General features: G+C 39.7%; 1 protein-coding gene across 1 annotated transcript in view; it reads right to left on the bottom strand.

Annotated features, from left to right (window-relative positions):
• Positions 1–5,376: 5,376 nt before the first annotated feature.
• CAMKMT (calmodulin-lysine N-methyltransferase) overlaps positions 5,377–10,753 on the bottom strand; it is a 297,003-nt gene continuing 291,626 nt past the window's right edge. The window contains exon 11 of the mRNA XM_056852994.1: positions 5,377–5,479. Within this exon, the coding sequence (XP_056708972.1) occupies positions 5,402–5,479 (78 nt within the window). The 3' untranslated portion in view covers positions 5,377–5,401. The remainder of the gene's footprint in view (positions 5,480–10,753) is intronic.

The raw sequence follows: 10,753 nt of genomic DNA, 5'->3' as shown, positions 1-10,753 counted from the left end.
CCCAACCCATTATTTTTAGTGATTTTATTACCCAGGGTTATATCCTAATCCCCTCCTTTCCACTGGCCATAAGAAACTGAGAGCCAGGATGGTGTAGTGGTTAAGAGCGGTGGTTTGGAACGGTGAACTCTAATCTGGAGAACCGGGTTTGATTCCCCACTCCTCCACATGAGCAACAGACACTTATCTGGTGAACCAGGTTGGTGTCCTCACTCCTCCACATGAAGCCTGCTGGGTGTCCTTGGGCTAGTCACAGCTCTTTTAGAGCTCTCTCAGCCTCACCTACCTCACAGGGTGTCTGTTGTGGGGAGGGGAAGGTGATTGTAAGCCAGTTTGATTCTTCCTTAAGTGGTAGAGACCTCCTCCTCCTCCTCCTGGTGTAGACACTCCACTAATGCAAGCAATAGGAAGGTGTGGTTTCAACTGCTTCTTCCTTCTTAATGTAAGTGCCTATTATTACTTTTAGTCAATATAAATTGGCATTCATGGGTGGCTGCTAATTGAATGGGAAGGTGGGAAAGATCCACCTCCACCAGTTTCTTCCACTGGCATCATATACCATCTAGCCCTATATTTATAAATTGTCTTGAATACCTTATAGCATTAGGGCAACATGCAAATAAAGGCACTGCACATGATTGTCCAAACACAATTGGCTCTGGGGTGTAAAGGTTAATGTTAAAAAGCTAGTAAATATTTGGTGGTTTCAAAAATCATATATACCAGGAAAGAGTAATTGTGAACATTCTGATTGATTATAAAATTTCTTTTTACCTAAAGCAATTATTTCAGGATTCTTTATTATCCATGTGGATAAAGAATATCAAGATTTGCATATGCTCCAACTATCCTTACACTGGATACAGTCAGTTTTTTTTCCTTGCCCAATGTAAATCACTCACTATTTTGTTTATTTTCCTTAGGGAATTTTCAGGAGTAAGAATGGGCCATGGTTTGCAAACCATGATTTGGCCCAAGCCTGATTGATTGTTATGCATCATTAAACCAGAGAGCCAGCGTGGTATAGTGATTAAGAGCGGTGTACTCTAATCTGGAGAACTGGGTTTGTTTCCCCACTCCTCCACATGAAGCCTGCTGGGTGACCTTGGTGTAGCCACAGTTCCCTCAGAACTCTCTCAATTCCACCTACCTCACAAGGTGCTTGTTGTGGGGAGAGGAAGGAATTGTGATTTAAGCTGTTTTGAGACTCCTTCAGGTAGAGAAAAACAGTGTATAAAACTAACTCTTCTTCTCCTTCAAACGGTGGTTTGAAACTAGTTTGCAAATCATAGTTTTGGCAGACAGGCTTCTCATGTCTGAATTATCAAGCTGTGGTTTGAAATGGCAGTCCACTCTTTTTGGAATAGCTTCAGGGATTCTGGTGATAGGTGACCAAGGAGTGTATAAGCTCTATGCTATATGCACAAAATGTGATTTGTTGTTACATCAGAATATTTTTCTCTTGGCTTTTAGATCAGTTGAGAATAGACTGCTGCAGAAGAAATGAATACAACATAGAGTATCCAGCAATGTGTAATGAGTTGTCACTCAGGCGGTGGTCATCGTACTGAGAATGGAGAAAGGGGGTTGGGACTGTGTCCCTATTTTCAACTGTGAAATGCTAAAGGGTACGACTTTGCAGTCCTATCCTAACTATATTTGCCTGGAAGTAAGGCACAATGATTTCAGTGACATTTCCATATAAGTAAAAATGGTTAGGATCAGGCTGCTGCTGTGGGAAGTCTAAATTGCTGCAAAAATCCTACCAGATCTAATATGGAAGTCTGCCCTACTTTTTGTGCATTCGTTCAGCTTTACTGGAGAGATGAAATGTCACCAAATGTACAGTGGAATGTAATTTGGAGGAGCTTTTTAGACCAGAGCTGCATTAGCACATCACTTTCCAGGCTGACGCGCGCACGTTTGTGTGTGTGTGAAACAGCAGACAACTCAGAGACATTTTTATTTCCTCAGCTCCTGATTGGCTGGAGGTGAGCACATGGCAGCTTCTAAGCTCTATAAAAGCCTTCTGTGTTTCACTCAGCCCTTTGGTCTGAGTAACCCAAGAACTTCTGCGATCTTCCTGGCTTATGATCCCAACTTGCCCTGCTCTTTTCTTCCTTGGCCCTGTCCCACCTCACCTTGCTTTTGACTTTTGTTTGTTTCCTTTCCTCTTCTCTCTCTCTGAATTGATTTTACTGGAGTTTGCCCTTGCCTTCCAGCTCAAGGATCAACCTAGAGTATGTGACCTCTAGGACTAAAAACCGGCTTATTTCCCTTGCGGCCCCTAACTGGAGCAGAGTCTGCCAACAAAAAGTCTTTATTCTCTTCATGCACATTTACATGACTTCAAAATAAAAATAAAAATCAGGGGACACTGCACATGTACCAGCGCAAGCAACACATTCAGAAAATGAAGAGCAAGCCGAAGTCCTTGCTTTGTTCCTATCCACAACTGCAAACTCCCCTCAAATTGCTTAATTGTAACAGCCTTGCTATCCCCCATGCTTCATCCATGTTCCCCCTCCCTGCAGTAAGTTATTTCTTTCCCACAATTGTTTCAATATTTGATTGAAGAATGTTTGACTTTGCAACCTTTCAGGCAGCCTCTTTCAGTAATTATGTGTGTGTCAATACTAATTCCATAGTTTAAAACAAAGGAAGATGTTGATATTTCTTTAGTTTTTTTCTTGGCATTTCAGTTCCAGTGTTCATGTGTAGTTTTTTGGGGGACCCTGGTGTTCTTCCTGCTGCAGCTTATGACATGAAGAGGGTCTTAAGCTGCTATTTCAATATGAATGAGAAGAATGACTGGCTGCCCCCTCAGCATGCATTGTTTCCATTGGTCGCCAGCCCTTATGAAGTGCTTTACATTTTCAGAGTGTAAGGCATTTGCTCATTAAGCAACTTTTATTCAAGGTATACACTAATATGCACCATGTAATGTGCATAAGACTAGATGGATGGCAATTAAAGTAGGGCTGGATGTATGCAGACCTATGTTTACATCTATTATTAATGCAGGCGCTTTCCTGATATTATTTCACATAAAAAATTCTCCATGCTTTTAACGTTAAAAAAATCTTTATTACCGTTTGGGGGAGTATAAACACCATCTAAATGTTTACCTGTGTATACTGTAAACTTCATGAATGCACACACACACACAGAGAGAAAGAGAAGAACATCCTGTAATAAAACACAAAAAGACCACCTCTATGATTTTTCTTACAGTGGCTGTTGAAAAGGAATGAAGCAAAATGTTTATTCACGCAATGATTGTAAACAGCAAATGCTACAGTCGAGGGCCCCAGTCCTTTCATCAATTATATGCATGAGCAATTTCGCTTCACCATTCAGCCTCAATGCATAAATGTTTGCAGGATCGTGTTCTTAAGACCCCTTCAATTAAACCCTTACGGGATAATAGCCTGCATTTGAGACACCAGCTTGTACTGACATGACAGGCAGGGAAAAGAAACAAACAACAATAATTAGTTGTTCATTTTGATATACTTGTTATCTCCTCAGAGGAATAAAGATTGGACTAATAATTTCCAGGGTCATTAGATAAAAGTTGGCAAGTTCACCAGTGTGTCTTGTTCCTAAGAACTTTGTAGAGGCACAGAAGGTTTATACTTTCATCAGTCTTTGTGGGTCCATTTTGAGATTTATACTGAACCTTGTTGGGGTAGGTTGTATCTACAGGATACATACTGAGGAAAAAAGAGCTTCCTCTACAATAAACCTCAGTTGTTCCTAAATTCTTATAATGTCTTAGCAGAAATTCCACACAGTAAGAGTCTCAATGTGAAATCCATAAAATCCATAAAAGGAGATCTACCACTGAAATACTAGGATAAATGGCTGGTTTGCATTCCCCTGGTCTTTACCCAACACTGAGAATAGACTGCTGTTTTATCAAAAGAGGAATAAATTGCTGTTATTGTGATGTTAGCCCATCACTTGGCATTGCAATTCAGGTTTTTGTGAGAAAGAAATGTATGATCTAACTGCGACTTGACCCGTGCCTTCTGAGATCCATATAGGTGCTCTAATGGAGCATAAAAAGTGTTGAATACAAGGACATGCAAACTGGTGGTGAAAAAATGCATTGGAGGAGAGCAGTGAAGGGAACAGGACTTTTGTGTATGACTCAGTTTGTTAAACCAGAGAGGAAAAGCATTTGAATATATTTTATCAACTAATTTCACAATGGGCTGCGTTCGTCTGTGATATCATCAGGATCCCTTTTAAAAAACTGGGAGGTGATGGGGAAGAAAAAGTATCCGGATTTTTTTTAAAAAATCCAGACCACCAGCATCTTAAATTGTCAGAATTCTCTGTTAGACCAGCGAGAGAACAAATCCAAACAGTTTTGTCCTGTGTGTTACCATTGCTCCTGATAACTAAATATCCACATTCACCCAATACATAAAGCAGTGGTTAGAACAAGATTTTGGAACATTAATTTTGGGGGTGGGGTGGGGGGCTGTGTGCCTCTGCGGGGGAAGAAAATCCCTTGCAATTGCAGTAGCCCTGAGAATTTCTCAGGCAATGTCTATTTTTAACAAGAGATCTGCGAACAGTTGCAGTTAGATTTCACCACTGATAAAGGCTCACTTTTCATTCATAGCCACAGTGCTCTTCTTGTACCTAAACAGATAATAAGTACTCAGCACACTCCCCCTTCTTGACACAACACACTGAGACTAATCACACATAATTGGAGAGGAGGAGCAGAGGGCTGGCCACGCCATTGTGTCCAGAGGACAAATGGTCAGTTTATGAGGCTTTGGTTTGAGGCAGTAATTTCTTATATGTCTACAGGGTGAGAACAAAAAAAAAGATCCCGTTGTCAAAAAACGTTAAGTAATCAAGCAAAGCAAGTTTGAAACGTTTTTGCGGGTGGGGGTGGGGAGTGGGGAGGAAAAGCCATAAGGCAAATTTCGACAATAGTGAAGGAGGGGGGGGGGAGAAAATATCGCATGAGGTGCATCTAGAATGCGAGAGGATGTGTACAATGCCCCCAAATGATCAGCATCTCTCTTTTCTTCACTTACTAGAACAAGAAATCCTTTGCCGTTTTACAGATGGTCAAACACAGCCACAAAACAGATGCATTCAAATGTAATCGCAGAAGCACTCTTTGTCGAGATGAAGCAACCGAGTGCATGATGGAAGTCACGGGGGGGGGATAGAAGCTCTTAAAAGACTTTATCGCATTGGACTGTCTTTTAAAGGAAAAACTAGGGAGGAAAAGTTCTAGGAATTATATATTTACTATACAGTTCAGGGGTTTCTCATAGCAACAAACTGGGTTTACTTTTTCTTACAATGGCATATTCCTGTAGCTATAGTTCCCCCCCCCCTTGTAAACAAAATATACTTGTCACATATATTATGAATGTTTGGTTAAAATCAGAAGGAGTGGGTAGTGGAGATTTTCATCATAAATCTCTCTTTCTTCTTTTTTCAACTGCGAATGAAACAAAACAAAACAAAGAAAAGCACTATTAATACATTGTCATGGCATGGCTACAAAACAACCTTAATTAAGCTCTTTAAAGGAATAAATCGTATAAAATATTAAACTGCTTGTGGCAACAGTTATAGTTAAGTGTCAGATACTACCACAGTGATGGGATCGTTAGTAATCTCTCAGTTTTGTAAATTCATTTCTCTCCAGATGAACAAGATTGTTTCTGTTTATCATAGGGAATATGTATGCAATGTAGTATATGCAAATAATTGATTCACTTAATTAAAGCATATTCCAGTTAGGGTCTGGTTGAAATGTATGCATGCATGAAGGCTAAAACCACATATTCAAAGTATAGGACTTCTGACAATGTAGATATTAGATTAAAGATGGCCAGACAACTATAATTTGTAACAGGATATTGCTCCAAGACTGAAGCTATTCTAAAGGACACTCTGAGGGATTTCATATATTAATAAAATGAAATTCTGTTCTTTAAATATAGAAGTATTTTAAACCCATTCTTGGATTCCAGAATTAAGCTTACATGAAACTCATCACCTCACACACAATATAAAATTAATTATTTAAAAAAATAAATATGCATTAAATAGAAAAAGATCAATTATCCAAGAATTAAATTTGGACTGTATTTTCCTATTGGTATAACTATAAACTAAATTTAAATGGCAGTCTAAATCAGTCCGAAGTTTCCTGTATATGTAAAAGCCCTCAGTGAAGCAATTTTCTTTGCAAAATGATGGAATATATAGACCAAAGGGAGAACAAAACAAATACAAAAGATACTGGGGAAGAGAAGTGAATGGGTGCAGCAGATGTTTTCCATTCAGACATGTCTCTTCCCTCCTCTTTGGTATAAGTTGCAGATATTAGCTGATCTGTGCCACAGTAATTATTGCTATTGTTTAAACATGGGTATTTTCCATCTCCTATTCTCTGACTGCAGAGTATAACCTACCATCTATGGACATAATGCCCTTCATTTTTTACATAGTGTCAGTTACTTGAAAATTCTAATCCACTTTACTAACGATGTTCAACATTAAGCAAAGGAATGACAATCGGCACTGTCATACCTTTATCTCCAGCACCAAGGAAATTCAGCCTGGATAAGATGTGTCCTCAGCATTAAAGGCACCAGACCATATTTTAGGCTGACAAACTCAATATTGGACTTTGCATCCCACAAATTCTGCTTTTTGCAGCAGCCAGCACATTTTATTTTTTAATGACAAAAAAGACTCCGAAACACCTTGAAAATTAACCGATCTATTGTGGATGAACACATGTGGGACATATGCCAGAATAAACTAACTGCTGTCTAAGGAGTAACAGCTCTTTTGTTGCTAGAATCTAACATTCCTACTTTCCCCTCCTTTTTAATTTAGAAACATTCCCTAATTAAAAAAAAAGTGGAATGAAACACTTCAATTAAAATCTTTTCTCTGTTGCACTTTGTAATCTGTTTGCTGGCATGGAAATGAACAACCCACATACACATGCATATTTTATTGCTGAAAATTATTTTTTTGAAGAATAAACTTCTAATGGGCATGCCTGTTGCCAGTCTTAATCCTCTGCTACGGTTTGAGTCAACTGCCTCACTCACCTAACGTCCAGTAATAATGTACTGCAAACTTTCTAAAGTAAACCCATAGCAAAAAAAAAGGTGCTCTTGCTTAGGCCTGTGGCAGATCTGATATGCCCCCATGCCTCTTTTAACCTGAATTCTCTAGTGACCTCTGGCGGCCAGCGCAAAGTATCCATTACAGAATTTAAGCACAATCTCAGACGCAGCCACACCATTTCAGATTAGCAGGGGGATGTTAAACAAATAAAGAAATGCCACGAAGCCATGTATTACTGCAACCTGTTATCCAGCCATAAGTGCATTGGAAACATAACATTATTGTACTCATATATGCATACAGATCCATTTGCAAACAGCGCATACGTTCCCGTCCGGAATATTATGCAGTGTTATTGCGCGCATCAAGCTTGCACTTCTGAGCCCAATTAATGATTGTAATTTTGCGAGATGGAAAAAAAAAGTCCCTCGTAAACCTGCCTTTTGAAATCCGTGAACAACGAAAAGCAAATTGTGAATAAAACAATTTTTCAATTTTGCAGGCGAGGGGGAGGGAGGAGAAGAGCGAGAGAGGCCTATGAGGACTGAAATAAATTATATGGCTGCTCTTAGTAGCATTATGCTTTACCTCCTAATTGGATGTAACACACTCAGACCCACGGGGTGAACAGCAGCAGCAGGAGAGGAATTCATACTGTTTACCCTTTACAGTAGCCACAATTATCAACACCACACCATACAGATTATAAGCACCAGCCACTCATAATGTGGCATTTCAAATAGATAAGGGGAAAGGCAACCTGACCATTCTTTTGACACAACAACATCTAGAGCTCATAACATAGTTGTCCTTAGAACACACACATACACAAAACCACCACACTAATTTGTTTTATTATTATTAAAATAAAAAATCAGTAATGTGTGATTTTAAAAAATATTTTCATTATTTCGAAGGAGGAAGAAAATGCTTCTTCGGCTTTAGTGAAAGTGCCTACGGTTCAGCCTGTGCAAAAGTAGATTCAAATATATATTTGCAAAGAAAGCAAATCAAGCTTGTAAATGCCTATTTTGACAGAATAAAACAATGATGCGCTTCACATTCTCCAGATTAGTGGGAGAAGGATCAGCCAAGTAACATGAATGTAAAAAAAGAGAGAAGAAAACTGTTACTATTAAGTGTGTGTGTGTTTAAAAAGAAACCACCACTATCGCATTTTTTAAAAAAATATCCCAATCTTTCTGCTGCTTTGCATCTGACCGGGGGCAATTCTATGATGTGGGTACAATTTTAAACAAAAGCCCTGGCATACGGCATAGGAAGGCCCAGTTTTGATTACAGGCTTGCTTTTGAACGGAAATAAAATTTCACAGCTAACAATGAGAGGTGAAAAGTTTAAGAGGCAAAGCTGTTCCTCCTGATCACTGACTGTTAATCAGCTTCATGGGTGGTTGCCTAAATCTGTGGATTTTTTTTTGTGCGTGTATGTGTGTCTGTATGTGTGTGTTACTTGCACTACTGCCAAGACTGTAACTCATTTTTCCCTGTTGTAGGAGGTGGGTGAACAACTCCCCATAGAAGGCAGCTGTGTATGAGTGACATGAGGCACTAATGCAGAGGGCAAAATTAAAATTCATGAATCTCTCCACAACCATTTGTGTAACAAGATTAAGACGGGACAGCAGAAAATAGCTGCATTATCAGGCTTCTTACAGTTCTCCAGCTGGTTACACTGTATTCCAAAACAGTAGGGATAAGAGGATAACATGAAGCCGAAAGGAAAACGCCTCTCCTTCATTTGGGGAGCAAACGCATCCCGGGGAAAGATGAGGTTTGGGAAGGGACATATAGCATGAAAGGGAAAAAGGATTCCCACTCAACATGTAAACTTTTAATGGCAGGATTTGCAGCAACTGCTAACTGAAACAAAAGTTAAAAGTCCCAGTAAGCCACAACACTGTTGTAATTTATTTTAATTTTGAAAACTAGATCTATTTTTCTTACCAGAAAAAGGAGAAGACGAAAAAAGAAATTAAAAAGAAGAAAATATTGGTTAATTAGGAAAACGTTAAATAATGAACTAACTTCATCCAGGATGTTATGAGGTAATATTGTGGGGGAAATAGACTCATTTAGATTTTTGCAGAGAAGGGCAGACAGCGGCATCACAGTCCTTGTGATCATTAAAGACAATGGATCACTGTCTATTAGGTTGGCTCTCTATGTACATATATAATGTGCAGTAATGAGCTCTACTGTTTCCTGAAAGACTTATACCCCTGTTTCCTACAGGCAGCTGGCCAAGCTGAGCCTCTGCGTGTGTTTCTTACCGTGCCATCCTAAGCAGGTCTACTCAGAATCTTACTCAGGTTTATTCAACGGGATTTACCTCCAGCAAAGTGTTCTCAGGATTGCACAAGTCTACCTTGTTCTTCTCTGGAGCTCCTAGTGGTTATTGACTCTACACTCAGCCACCATGTTTTCTCACAATATTGTGCATGCATATGAGGTATCACCAAAAAACATTTGTAGCCAAGGACAGAAACCCGGAAGTAGGAAGTGCACCACAGAGGTTTCAATCCCAGGAGGCAGGTCACCAGGTAAAGTTGGTCCAACCATCTCTTGACATATTTGAGAAGAACAATGAGCAAGCAGAAAGAACTGGAGTGTAAGCATATATAGATCACAAAGGCTCAAGCTGACAATCTAGTCTAATCGTCAATATCAAGAATATATTTACAATGGCTATCACTTGTACATTTATTTATGTATGTATTTACAGAATTTCTTATCTGCCTTTCTCCGTAGGAATCAAGGCACATTGCAATAGAAAAACGTTAAAACACGCTAAAGATAATAATCCACCATCAAACATAAAACTAACAGCACAACATCCCACCATTATAATATCACCCTCCCATGGAAAGGTGATAATATCACCTGAGGAATGATACCAGTGAGGGCCTTCCAGACAAGGTCAGGTAAGCCATTACACCAAATAAGAGGTCACTACTGAGAATGCTCAGGTACAGAAAGACACAGATTTTACCAGCGTGCAGGTTACCTTTGCAGTAAACTCAAGAGGAGTTGCACAGACATCAATAAGGCTACCAAAAATCTTCCAAGTAACCCTACTGCAGCTAAGCAAAACTATTTGAGTAGGTGGCTGAGCACAGGAGAGCAGGAACATATTATCTGACATCACCAGTACACTGCTTACATTCAGAAGCACAAGGAAATTGGTAGCTCAAATTTCCACCAGGAAGATGAGAAGGAGATGAGAGAACTGTCATCAGCCACTTTCCACCTAACACCGGAAGTACCATAAGGCCATGGATCCAACGGAAACACCAATCTCATATACGCCCATACAGTCAGAAGAGCGTTTGAGACTACCCTAGAGCCTGAGGTTACTAAGCCAGAAAGTCCCTTCAGAGCAGCAGCCAGAGTCCCCTTCAACAGTCAAGAGTACCTCATAGTCCTAGTTTTTCACTGAGGAAAATGGGCGCTCCAATGGCCCCAGTTACAGCACCATAAGAGATTCTAGAGTACTCCCACTCACTAGAGCAATATGACACAAGGTATAAACAAGCACAGACAAAGACCCTAGAGAGATGGTGAAAGTTCATATCCTGGCTCTTGAAGAAGTTGCAAGAACTCA

The sequence above is a fragment of the Euleptes europaea genome, chromosome 7, assembly GCF_029931775.1.
Source record: "Euleptes europaea isolate rEulEur1 chromosome 7, rEulEur1.hap1, whole genome shotgun sequence".
Taxonomy (NCBI): Eukaryota; Metazoa; Chordata; class Lepidosauria; order Squamata; family Sphaerodactylidae; genus Euleptes; species Euleptes europaea.
This window is presented reverse-complemented; position numbering and strand designations above follow the sequence as displayed.